Here is a 13,890-nt window from a genome sequence, read left to right as displayed (position 1 = left end):
CACGCCACCTGCTGGCCCCCATGTCATATCAATTTAAATTAAATCCATAGCTACTTTCAATTATATTTGTTGCCACACTTTGCAGAGGCCCCTGAAAAGCAGATAGTTTGGTTTCTCATTTCTTTTTATTTTCTTTTGAATACTATCATTGAGAATGAAAGTTGTCAAAAAGTAGGCAGGCTATTTTGGTGTTGACATTTGTTAGAATGCGTTGTTTTTTCACAAACTTATGTAATCTTCACTTTAAGGTAGGTGATTATAATAGAATAATATTAAAACTGTATTTATTAAGGGCTTACCCTGTTTTGTAATTGCTCTGAACGTATTGACTGATTAAGTCCTCTCTATAACCCTGTGAGTTTGGTACTGTCATTGTCTCTGGCGGCACTCTCCTCATTCTACAGAGAGAGGCCTTGAAATCACATTCTCTGATCCCCAAATTTGTGTTAAACCTGCCCCACCACTGTGTTATCATCCATACAAGGGAGAATATGCAGTTCACAGCACGATCAAGGTAGCTTTTTTTCCTTCTCTCCAATGTCTTGCTGGTTTCTGAGAGGAATCTTCTGCAGTGTATACAATGTGGCAATATTCTATTTTTGGAACAGATCAGATTCAATTTTGGGATAAGATACCAAGAAAAAGAATAGTTAGTTCTGGGCTGGCAGGTGGCATGTTGGTTAAGGGCACCGGGCTCCCACATGGCTGACCGCAGTTCTAGTCCTGGATCTGGCAGCTTGCTTTCTCATTTTCTCTCTATCTCTCAGTGTGTGTGTGTGTGTGTGTGTGTGCCCCACTCTAGTCAAATTAAAATAAATGAATAAATAAATAACTCAAGTTAACAAAAAAATTTTTTTTTAAAAGAAGAATAGTTAGTTCTGACTTAAAGGCAGTTCTGAAATCCAGTTTGTAAACTACTCAAAGTCAGTCTGTAGTTTTCTTTCTTTATATTTAGGGTGATATAACTGAAATGAAATTCAATGCAGGGCATGTGGATAGTTTTTCTTCTAATATTATCCTCTGCCGGTTCATGGAAAAGTTGACATTGAAGTTGTATTTCAGCAGCGGGTAGAGAGATTTCTGACTGAGGGAAGCGTTTGAGACTTTTCACCTGGTCAGCTGTTCAGTGGTTTCATATTCTGGGCTTTATAATTATAAGGCATCCTTAGAATCTGATCTTTGTTGGGATGAAGACAACTCGTGAAGGAGTAACAGCCTGTAATCTTTTTTTTTTTTTTGAGAGGTTTTTTTCTATAGGGTGTGTGCGCTCTCCAGACAGACAGATAGAGACAGAGAGCCAGAAATCATCCCCCCAGGGGAGATGGCCACGCCGCAATCCCTTCTCCTCCATTCTCCTCTCGGGATCTTGGGCATGCACGCACACGCGCCTGGCATGAATTTAAGCCACTGGGTCCGGGACTCGAACCGCGGTCGACTACATGGGAGTCCAGTGACATAGCCATTACACTAACTGCTGGTCCCAACAGCCTGTAATCTTAAGGCATATACTATGCAATGTTACCATTCGACATGCCATGGGAAACTTCAGTTGCAAAAGTTGGCCAGATAAGATATCTTTTCAGAGAGTCTTTGCTAGTGCCAAAAATTTTAGTGACTCTTGGAGGATGAGACATTGGGAAGTTGTATGTGTAGCTGAACGTGATTCTGTAGGCACACTGAAATAGCACCCAAACGACTTTTTTTTAAGAGAGATTTTTGCTATAGGGTGTGTGTGCTTGCCAGAGTGAGAAATCATCTCCCAGGGGGATGGCCACACTACAGTTCCTTCTCCTCCAGTCTCCTCTTGGAATTGTGGGCATGCACGTACATGTGCCCGGTGTGTTTTAAGCCTCCAGGTATGGGACTTGAACTACGGTCAAGTATGTGTAAGTCCAGAGACATAACCATTATGCCATCTGCTGATCCAAAAGATGACTGTTTTAATGACAAGCATACATCTGATCTTTCTAGAAAGGCTAATTTATTTATTTATTTGTTTATTTATTTAAATTGGCCAAAGTGTGCATGTGCTGGCCAGAGAGAGAGAAAGGAAGAAAGCACTCCTAAGTAAGACATGATCACTCCATAATCCCTTCTCCATTTCTCCCTTTTTTTAAAAAAAAAAGGTTTTCATTTAACTGTATTCATTTATTTATTCATTTGTTTATTTCAGTTTGACCAGAGAGGGACAGAGAGAGAGAGAAATAAAGTGAGAAAGCAAGCCGCCAGGTTCGAGACTTGAACCGTGGTCAGCCATGTGGGAATCCAGCACCTTTAACCACCACACCACCTGCTGGCCCCATTTTCCTTTTTGTCAGGATTTTGAGCACACATACATACTTGTCCAGTGTGTGTGTGTGTGTGTGTGTCTGCGTGTTTTAAGAGAGATTTTTGCTATAGGGCACATGCACTCACTGGGAGAGAGAGACAGAGAGCGAGAAATCATTCCCACAGGGGAATGGTCATGCCACACTCCCTTCTCTTCTCGGAATCTTGGGCACGCATGCACATGCACCTGACTTGAGCTAAGCTGCTGGAACCTGGGACTCGAGCCACAGTTGACTATGTGGGAGTTCAGTAATGTAACCATTACTCTATTTGCTGGTCCTGTGTGTGTTAATTTTAAAGAATTATTTATTTAATTTTATATGTTGCTATTATTATCATTTAATTTTACGAGAGAGAGAGAGAGTGAGCCAACAGGTCCAGGACTTGAACTGCAATCAGCCATGTGCGAGTCCAGCACCTCAATAGCCATGCCACCTGCCGGCTCTGCCCTGTGTGTGTTTTAAGCCTCCAGTGCTAGGATTCAAAATGTGGTTGCCATGTGACATCCAGTTCCTTTAACTACTAGGCTACAAGGCTGGACTTCAACTTCTAATTTTTCAGTTCCACCCATTTGTTTTGAATTATGCTTTTGGTAAAGTATAATTTTTTAAAAAGAATTAATTATTTAATTTCATGTATTCATTCTTTTTTTGGGGGGGGAGAGAGGTTTTTGCTATAGGGCGCGTGCGCTCGCCAGACAGACAGAGAGACAGAGAGATAGAAAGCAAGAAATCACCCCCCGGGGGGATGGCCACGCTGCAATCCCTTCTCCTCCATTCTCCTCTCGGGATCTTGGGCACGCACGCACACTTGCCCGGCGTGAGTTTTAAGCCACCAGGTCCGGGATGCAAACCGCAGTCGACTACATGGGAGTCCAGCAACATAGCCATTACACTAACTGGTGGTCCCATATTCATTCATTCATTTTCATTTGACCGGAGAGGTAGAGAGGGAAAGATAGAAAACAAACCACCCCCTCTGGGACTTGAACTGTGGTCAGCCATGTGGGAGTGTCCAGCTCTTCAACCACCACGCAACTTGCTGGCCCCAGTAAACTATAATATCTAATAAATACTAATGCCAGTGAGGATAGTTGGTATTGGGACATTGACCTGTTTGAGAAGAGTGGTGTTAAAATCATTGGCACTGCCAGTATCTCCTCAGGTGGTTTGATTTCAGGAGCTGATCTATAGTTCTATTTTTATTTTTATTTTTATTTTTTGAGAGAGATTTTTGCTATAGGGCGTGTGCACTCACTGTGGAGACAGAGAGACAGAAAGTGAGAAATCATCCCCCAGGGGGATGGCCACACTGCAATCCCTTCTCCTCCATGCGGGATTTTGGGCATGCACACACACACACACACACACACACACACACACACACCTGGCGTGAGTTTTAAGCTGCAGGGTCCGGGACTTGAACTGTGGTCAACCATGTGGGAGCCCAGTGATGTAATAATTATATCATCTGCTGGTCCCTCCAGTAGCTGAGCTGTCTATTCAGGCCTGGCCAGTCTTTGCCTTGATTCTTGCCATCTTGTATGGCTTATTTTACCCACAAAATTTTCAGTTGAATAGCAGACTTATATTCTTTTATTATATTTTTCTAAGAGAGAAGGGGCGTGTGCACTCACCAGAGAGACAGAGAGAGACAGAGAAAGAGTGAGAAATCACCCCTTGGGGGGATGACTACACTGCAATCCCTTTTCTCCCTTCTTTCATTCTGCTCTCAGGATCTCGGGCATACACACACACATATGTGCCTGGCATGTTTTAAGCCTCTGGGTTTGGGTCTCGAACCACGGTTGACTATGTGAGAGGCCAGTGACGTACCATTATGCCATCTGTTGGCCTCAAATAGCAGACATTTAAAACAGAAGAATAATGGTCCTGTCCTCAGAGGGCTTATAGTTTATAGACAGAATATATTACTAATAAGCATGATACGAGAAATGCATTCCACAGTTCTTTGGCAATTCTAAGGTATAAGAATAGCATCCCAAGCTGAAGGAATAATAGCTTTAGCTGAGATAAGGAGCTAGGAAAATGTGCATTTTCAGAAAAAGCTTGTGTTAAGTCTAAGATGCTGGGAATGGGGAGGCTATGGCTGTGTGAAGTACTAGAAAAAAAGAGAGAAGCTTTAGAACTTGAGACTTGATCCATGCAGAGTTTTTGATTTGGGTTCTTGGGCAAATTATCTTACCTTCCCAAGTGTCAGTTTCTTATAAAATTGGGATAACAAGAAACACTCATAATGTTGTTAGGATTAATATATGTGAAAAATGCACTGTAAAAACAATTAAGCTGTATATAAATTATCATTATTTTTGGTGTGTGTGGGGGGCAGTAGCAAATGATGTGGGAAGATAGGTCGGGACCAGTGTGTTGTAGGAATACCAACAACTAGTTTGGACTTTGTTCTGTGGACAGTGGAGACCATCAAAGACTTTAAGCGGGGGTGTAACATGAGCAGATCTGTTTTATAAGGATAACAGGTGGCAGTGGTGTAACATTGGTTTCAAGGCTCCAGAGACCAAGAGCAGCAGGACTAATGAGGCGGGTATCACAGTGGACAAGTGAAAAAAAGAACACACACAGGGTCTGAATTTAGACAGTGGAAATGGATTTAGCAAGGAGGTAGTATAATCTAGCATCTCCCAAATAGCCAGAAATTACCAGCTGACTACATGAGGGTTATTAAAGAGAGAGAGGGATGAGGGATGGTTCCAAGAATTTAACCTGAGAGAGAGTGGATGAGTTGAATTATTTTAGTTTATTTAAAAAGAATCATTTATTTATTTATTTATTTAGTTCCATTTGTTATTGTTATTATTTCTTTATTCTTTTTTTTTTTTTTTGAGACTTTTTTGCTATAGGGTTCATGTGCTCGCCAGACAGACAGAGAGAGACAGAGACAGAAAGCGAGAAATCACTCCCCAGGGGGGATGGCCATGCCGCAATCCCTTCTCCTCTATTCTCCTCTCAGGATCTTGGGCACGCATGCACATGCACCCGGCGTGAGTTTTAAGCCACCGTGTCCGGGACGTGAACCGCAGTCGACTACGTGGGAGTCCAGCGACGTAGCCATTACGCTAACTGCTGGTCCCTATTTTGACCATAGAGAGACAGACAGAAAAAGAAAGGGAGAAAGCAAGCTGCCAGGTCAGGGACTCAAACCATGATTGGCCATGTGGGAATCCACTGCCTTTAACTACCATGCTGTCCCCCTTAAATGAGTCGAATTACAGAAGTACCCTGTTGAGTTGTTTAGGGATACTAGCTAAAATGTCTGGAATTGGGAGTCAGAGCCACTTTCGAATTGTGGTTCTGCCACATTTTAGTTCATGTGTCTTTTTTTTTTTTTTTTAAGCTTTTGGTATAGGTATGTGTGCTTGCTGGATAGAGACCAAGAGAGGGAAAGTAAGAAATCAAGCCCCAGTGGGGATGGCCATGCCTCAGTCCCTTGTCCTCCAGTCTTCTCTCAGGATTTTGGGCATGCACACACATGTGCCTGGCTTGATTTTCAAGCTTCCTTATCCGGGACTTGAACAGTGATCAGCGCTTTAACCACCATGCCACTTGCTGTCCCCAGTTCATGTATCTGTAAACAATGCACCTATCTTCTGGACCATGGTGTTTACACCTGTGAGGTGGGATAATAACAAAACCTATCTTACAAGATTGTCATAAGAATGGGAAGCGAGACATGTTAAGAACCTGGCATTGTGCTTGACACGTGGATGGGGGGTGTGGGAGCTTTCATTCTGATGGTTGGTAGAGCATGGGAGTAGTAATGGTATCATGGGAATGGCCAGATTGTCCAGAGGACAGCTTTCTGGGCGCTATATATATTTAGGGGTGAGAAGACAAGAGCCAGAGAAGGAGATGAGGGGTACTAAAAGAGATCAGAGGTTAGCAGGGTTATTATAATGATTAACCATTTACATTTCCAGTTATAATGTGTTAACAACATGTATATATACTTATTAACACTCTTCTTATAAAACTTGCATAACTCAGACACTTTTAAAAACTTTTCCTGTAACGTTTTGTATGTTCATGATATATACACACATACATATATGCTGAAGTACATGTTTATTGTTACTGTCTTTTTTTTTAGTCTTCAGGAGATAATGAGTGTTTTTTTTTAAGCATTATCATATTCTTAATAAATTCTGTTTGTGGACATGTTCCTTATTGTTTTCCAAATTTGGTACTTGCTACAATTTTTTCCCCTCATTCTGAATTTGCAAAGCAAGGCATCAAAGATCTTAGCAAGAAATGAAAAGTGCTTATTTTTTTCTTAAAATGATAGCTATGCCTATAAATCTTTTAATTGTATTTTTTTTTTTTTGGTGTTCTAAATAATAGATTCTTTATACAATTGCGTATGTACGAGTGGATGAACATACCATTGGTGATCCAGAGGATTTTTGTCAAGATTGGATAAACCATGTATCACATTGATTGTAGAGGTTAGTAGATTTAGTTCCTTAGGATGTGTGCCTTTTAAAAAAATTTGCAGTAGGATTTAAATATGCATAGGTTATCAGGTAGCAGTTTTCCCCAAGATCTTCATGGTTTTTTCCATTCGTAGATATTCTGAGAGACTCAGTGAAGTTCTGTTAGTTTGTATATGCCTGAAGCCTTTATTTTCTGTGATGATTAACATCAAAAATTAGCAAAAAAACAGATAAAAACTTGAGGATATTACTTGGCAGTGTGCACAAGGAAAAGACAGCAGGTGAGAGTTTACAAGTATTGTTATCTGCCGCAGCCACAGAAAATGATTTTCCTGCTCTAGGAATGTCATCATGGAGTTAATTGTTTTATTTGTGAAGTGAGGTATATTGAAGGAGGCATCATCATGGAAATTGGGTATTTCTAATTCTGCCATTTGGACATACACTGTTTTTTAAAGAAAAGCCACGTTATTCTTTCATTTTGAGGCAGAGTAAGAGCACAGTGGCAGTTTTACTCTTGGGTGATATTGCATGGTTCTTTGATTGAAGCTCTCTAAGGTCAGATGGTTATTCTTTGATCTTATGGACTCAATATCAGTGACTAATTGAGATTTCGTAGCTTTAGTCCAAATGTGTATTCTCTCTCTGTCTTCTAATCCGTTAGATACCTCCTTCCTACAGTGCATCCTACTGTTTTTTTTTTTTTTTTTGTTTGTATGTTCTTATTATTCCTTCCCCCCTGCTCCAGTTCTCCCTTCTTTTTTTTTTTTTTTTTTTTTTTTGTATGTATGTTCTGATGATGCCTTAATTCATGTAAGTGGGATTTTCAGGGGTGGGGTATTTCATAAAACAGAGTTCAACTGTAGAATTGATTTTGGTTTATATTTGCTCTTTTACTTCTATTTGTTCCTTAGGTGTGTTAGGGAAATGGAAATTGGGAGATTGGAAGAATTGTTTAGAAGAGCAATGAGGCCATTGTTTATTCCCTCCTTGGTTCTTTCAGTCTTAGAGCTTTGGGCCTGTGATGTGTTAATATCATTAAGATATATTAAAGGCAAGCAGGTCAAACCATAATTGCTAGGATTTAAGTAATGACGTAAATAAAGAACTTCTAGAGTTTACACATCCAAATGAGCATTGTTCTTCTTAGTAATTAGCTGCTTTGGGTGGATCTTAATTGTCATAGATTTGACTTTTATGCAGTCTGAACTCTTGCATAATATATACTTATTATCACCCGTAAACTGGCTTTCATAAACAGAAGTAATCCTCCTGCTCATCAGCTTACTAGAACTGATTTCTAACTGGGTATCTGCCAGCTGCTCTCTCTGGGGTAAAGGGCCTCCTCCTTGGGAGGTTGGACGCGTTTGTGGCCCTCAGTGTGTCAGGAGTCTAGCACTTACTCATTAAATCTAGGGTACAGATGAGGACTGCTCTCTTGTCACCTGGTCCAACCCTGCCAAGCTAACCTTATGTTTTCTCTCTCTTCGTGTGTGTGTGTGTGTGTGTGTGTGTGTGTGTGCGCGCGCGCCCAGGGGAGAGGACACTAATATGGCTGGGGGGAGTGAACAAGAGAGGTGGCCTTGTTGTGGGCTGTGCTGGGTTGATAATGAATTTAAAGTAGCTGGCATCATAAGATTTTTGGAAGTAGCAGGGGAAAAAAGACTCCTTTCCTCTTCCCTGCCTAAAGGCCCTCTCTAGACACTAGTGAATCTAGATGCAGGGGGTTTCCACATTGGGGCATCTGCTTGGGCCCTGGATGGAGGACAGACTGGTGAACTAGGGGACAGGAAGATAACCTGGCTGATTGTCTTAGTTCTGAGGGACATAGGTATTATCAGTGACCTTCTGTTCAGGATTTCACTGCTGCCGTTTGGGCTGGAGGGAGACAACTCCTGTAGGAACCATGATGGTTTTTGGATGGATTTCCCCCCCCCCTCATCCAACTTATTTATTATATTTGTATTCTTGCTAGACTGTCTTACTTTTTCACTGTACATACTTTTGCATTTAATGAGTTCCTTAAAAAAAAGGATAGGGGTGGGGCAAAGGCTGTATTTAAAAATACAGGAGTAGAGAGAAATTTATAGACATTAATTTCTAAAAGAGCATACTATAGCCCTCATTTGGGTTTTGCCAAGTATTATAGTGGCATTTAGTTAATTAAAATGGTATTGAGGAATCAGTAGATGAAGTGAACTTTAACTCTCAGTTAGTACCTGGTTAGGTGTGTAATTCACAGAATTGACCTATCACAAAATACTGAGGATGGGGGCCAGCAGGTGGCGTGTTGGTTAAGGTACTGGACACTCCCACATGGCTGACCACGGTTCAAGTCCCAGACCTGGTAGCTTGTTTTCTCACTTTCTCTCTCTGTTTCTCTCTGATCAGCTTGAATGAATGAAGGAATAAATAAAATTAAATAAACAATTATTTTAAAAAAAGAAAATACTGAGGGTTATACACAAAATCTAGATGCTAGGTAGTTTCTTATTTTTTAAGTACTAATTGTAGGGGTTGTCAAAGTCCGGTGATGCTTATTGGCTTCCCTGTCCTACTTCCTGTCTCTTCCTGTTTTTGTGAATTTCCTATAATTTAGCTCCTTATGCTTTCTTAAATTTTGGGCTTCTATTTATGAAAACATTGCTTTGTTTTGACCCCTGCTTGGACTCAAAACCCACCTGTTTCACTGGGTTTTACACACAGAGTCCCCCGTTTTCAAACGTTCCAGGAGGGAACTTGAGGATGTATTATGTCATAAGGAAATGTCTTGCCTTAAGTGCATAATTTGCTGCTCCTTTACTGATTTTTCCCCTTCCCTCTCTTTCTTTCTCCCTACTCCCTTCACTGCAGTAACTGCTGCACTCCTTCTGATTTGGAGCAGAACAGTTTTGCCACATCATCAGACTTTGAGGAATCTCACTTTAAAAAACAAAAAACAAAAAAATTCTTAGGCACTTGTCATGATATTAAAAACATTTGATCTTTTCCAAGAACTTCTGATGCCAGATGTTACTAATTACCACCACTCCTTTTTCTTGCTGTAGATGTTAGATGTATAAACTTCTAAATAATGTTTCTAATGCATGAGGAATTAATCGTTCATGCATTCAACAGGTGTTTTAGCAACTACTCTACAAAATACTGATTTAAGTGCTGAGATACTAAGAGACTAAGTCACAGTTTTCAACTTGAGCTGGAGTTAGGTAGAGACAGGTAGACGAGTAGGCAGTCAGGTGGGGTCAGATTCAAATCACACCTCAGTTTGCTATTGTGAGCCAGGGAAGGGAGGATTGTATAGTTACATAATGTAAAGCAAAAAATAGTCATGGTCAAGAGAGGTATAGAAATGGTCTCTGGGGGGACCAGCAGTTAGCATAATGGCTATGTCGCTGGACTCCCATGTAGTTGACCGTGGTTTGAGTTCCAGACCTGGTGGCTTAAACTCACGCTGGGTGCGTGTGCGTGCGTGCCCAAGATCCCTAGAGTAGAATGGAGGAGAAGGGATTGTGGCGTGCCCATTACCCCTGGAGAGTGATTTCTCGCTTTCTGTCTCTGTCTGTCTTTGTCTTTCTGGTGAGTGCACGTGCCGTATAGCAAAAACCTCTCCAGAAAAAGAAAAAAGGAAAAAAAAAAAAAAAAAAAGGAAATGGTCTGGGGGAACGTTTAGTGCCAGGATGAGAGGAAAGAGTTTGTGTGTATTTATGCTAAACCTTGAATAGGCTAGATTTGGAAATGTGGTGGTAGAGGGGGAGTCTGAAGAGGCTGGGCAAGTATTCCTACTTGAGTGTCTTGCTTGATCAAAAGAATTAGTGTGGAAGAATTTATGGTACCCTTAAGAAACGATTGAGATTTGGAAGGCTGTTGGGGAATGAGGAGGTGCTTGCTTGATTGAGAAGGTCTCTGGTGGCTAGATTGGAAGAAAGAATTCTCTCTCTGATCTGGTATTCAACCTAGGCATGTGATTACTGCTTATTTTGTAAATAGATTTTTACGAACATATGTCTTTTTTCTTGGGAAAGACTCCCATTTGTGTTTGGACCTAATTGTAAGCTGGTTTAAACAAAAATGGGGTATTTGTATAGGATCAGGAAGTCTTGTGGAACCAAGAGAGGCCTCAAAACGGGTTTGGAACTAGGGACTAGGAGTCATCTAGATTTTCTTTTAGCTTCTCTCTGTGCCTCTATTCATTCTTTCTAAATTACTTTAATTTAATTTAATTTATTATTATTATTGTTCTTCAATTTGATCAGAAAGAAACAAAGAGAAAGGGAAAGTGGGAAAGCAAGCTGCTGGGTCCAGGGCTTGAACCACAGCCGGCCATGTGGGAATCTAGCACCTTAACCACCACACCACCTGCTGGCCCCCCTCTATTAATTCTTCAGACCAGTTTTCTCCAATTTTGTGTACCGTGAGGTAGGCTGTAGATGCTGAAATCTTATTTGATAGCTTACTATTTATTTTTTAATGATTTCTTTAAAGAATTATCTTATTTAACTTTTATTTTATTTATGTATTTACTTATTTTTAAAATTTGACCAGAGAGGGCAGAGCAAGAGAGAGAGAGAGAGAGAGAGAGAAGGAAATCACCAGGTCCAGGTCTTGAACTGTGGTTGGCCATATGGGAGTCCAGTGTCCTTAACCACCATGCTACCTACACTACCTGCTGGCCCCACCTAGCTTACTATTTATAGGTCTGTCACACAAAGGAGGCTTGACTCATGGATTCCAATTCTGAATACCTGAGTAAGGGAATGGATGGTGTCAGAGACCTTTCGCTGACTTTGGCTACAAAGTCATGGTGTACCCAGCTGTCTAGTAAGATTTAGTGTGTTCTCCACCCACTTTCACCTGTGTTTAGCATACTTAGCAGCATTGCGTTTGGATTTTTTTCCAGGCACTGTTTCCTCATCTGTAAATTGAAGCTAATACTGTCTACTTTAATAGATAGTGCTTTAGAGAAAAGTACTATGTTCTGGTGTTCAGTTGGAGATTAAAGATCTTTCTGGGTTCAACTTCTGATTTCGTGTTAGCTTGGTGCCTTCTTCATCAGGTCAAGGCATGAGCACCAATTTTTTTTTTTTGAGAGTTTTTTTTTTTTTTTTTGCTATAGGGCGCATGCGCTCGCCAGACAGACAGAGAGAGACATAGAGACAGAAAGCGAGAAATCACCCCCCAGGGGGAATGGTCACGCCACAATCCCTTCTCCTCCATTCTCTTCTTGGGATCTTGGGCACACACGCACACGCGCCCGGCGTGAGTTTTAAGCTACCGGGTCCGGGACACGAACCGCGGTTGACTACGTGAGAGTCCAGCGACATAGCCATTACGCTAACTGCTGGTTCCTGAGTCCCAATTTTTTTAATCTATAAATGCAGACAATATCTGCTTTCGGAGGCTCCACAGGTCATGGGAAACTGCTTTCTGATGATGATGTATTTATATATATGTGAATCAGAAGACAGTAAAAACCTTAGGAAGAATATCTTCCTGTGAAATAATTCTTTTTGAAGTCTAATAAATTTCCATGATAACTTGGCTGATCATTTTTTTCTTTATGAATTATTTATTCAATTCCATTTATAATTTTTGTTTTTAAATTTGCCATAGGGCATGTATGCAAGAGAGAGAGAAAGTCTCCATGTCCAGGACTTGAACCCTAGTCAGCCATGTGGGAGTCCAGAGCCCCAACCGTCATGTCACCTGCTGACCCTGCAGATTCTTCTTAAGATATCTTCTAGATTAGATTATTTATTATGATGTGATGAGTAGTGGTCTAGGAATTTTCAGCATTTCATCCAATCTCAGATTTAAGACCTCTAACCTGATTTATATTTTAGAATTTCTTACTCATATTCAGAAAAAGTAATAATTTTTTTTTTTAGAGGTTTTCACTATAGGGCACGTGCACTTGCCAGACAGACAGAGAGAGACATAGAGACAGAAAGCGAGAAATCACCCCCCAGAGGGGATGGCCATGCCACAATCCCTTCTCCTTCATTCTCCTCTCGGGATCTTGGGCATGCACGCACACGCTCCGGCGTGAGTTTTAAGCCACTGGGTCCACGCAAACCGCAGTCAACTACGTGGGAGTCCAGTGACATAGCCATTACGCTAACTGCTGGTTCCCCAGAAAAAGTAATAATTTTTGTAGAGAATTTAGGCAACCTTAAAAAAACTTCTGAAACCTGTTACCTAGAAGTAACCATTTTCTCTTTCTAATTCATACATGTAATTTGTGCTCATGCAGTAAATTAGTAATGACAGAAGACTAAGCAAACAAAACTGAAAAGAATCCTCTGTACTTCTACCATGCAGGGATAATCATTACTACTATTTTTTTTTTTTTTGAGAGAGATTTTTGCTGTAGGGTGTGTGCACTCGCCAGAGAGACAGAAAGACAGAACATGAGAAATCAGCCACCAGGGAGGATGGCCATACCACAATCCCTTCTCCTCCATTCTCCTTTCAGGATCTTGGGCACACACACACAGGCACCCAGCATGAGGTTTAAGCTACCAGGTCTAGGACTTGAACTGTGGTCGACTATGTGGTAGTCCAGCAATGTTACCATTATGCCATCTGTTGGTTCCTCTAAAGTAGTGACTTTAAATATAAGTCTTTTTCCTATTCCTTTGACAGTGTATACTTTTCTTACATAATTTCCCAGTCAACTAGGATTGTAGGCCTTTTTTTTAAACAAACAGACAACTTTATTTGTTTCTTGAGAAAGAGGGAGAGGACAAGTTTGTCCTCAAGAGAACCTTATGGTGTGATCCTCTCTACCCCCTGCCAGCCAGGCTCCTGGGCACACATTCCAGACATGTACAGGTCAACTGTAACCAAGCCCACGATCCGCCATGTAGATCCAGTCTCTCTTGAGCAGCGTGCTACTGCTGTGCCACCAAGCTAACCCTTCTTGTATGATTTCTTTTATTTTTCCTTCCTTTTTTTTTTTTTTCTCTTCCTTATGGGTCATCTGCCTCCCCTCCCCAGGGTGGATGGCCACGCCACAATCCCTTCTCCATTCTCCTCTTGGGACACATGCACATGCACATGCATGGTGTGAGGTTTTTTTTTTTTTTTTTTGAGAA

The 13,890-nt window shown here is 41.1% G+C and overlaps 1 protein-coding gene across 1 annotated transcript in view; it reads left to right on the top strand.

Annotated features, from left to right (window-relative positions):
• Window positions 1-6,708: 6,708 nt before the first annotated feature.
• Window positions 6,709-13,890, top strand: part of ECPAS (Ecm29 proteasome adaptor and scaffold) — a gene marked incomplete in the record, with an annotated part of 131,961 nt that continues 124,779 nt past the window's right edge. The window contains 1 exon segment of the mRNA XM_027769442.1: window positions 6,709-6,808. Within this exon segment, the coding sequence (XP_027625243.1) occupies window positions 6,787-6,808 (22 nt within the window).

This window comes from Tupaia chinensis, unplaced genomic scaffold (assembly GCF_000334495.1).
Source record: "Tupaia chinensis unplaced genomic scaffold, TupChi_1.0 Scaffold000081_1, whole genome shotgun sequence".
Classification (NCBI taxonomy): domain Eukaryota; kingdom Metazoa; phylum Chordata; class Mammalia; order Scandentia; family Tupaiidae; genus Tupaia; species Tupaia belangeri.
This window is presented reverse-complemented; position numbering and strand designations above follow the sequence as displayed.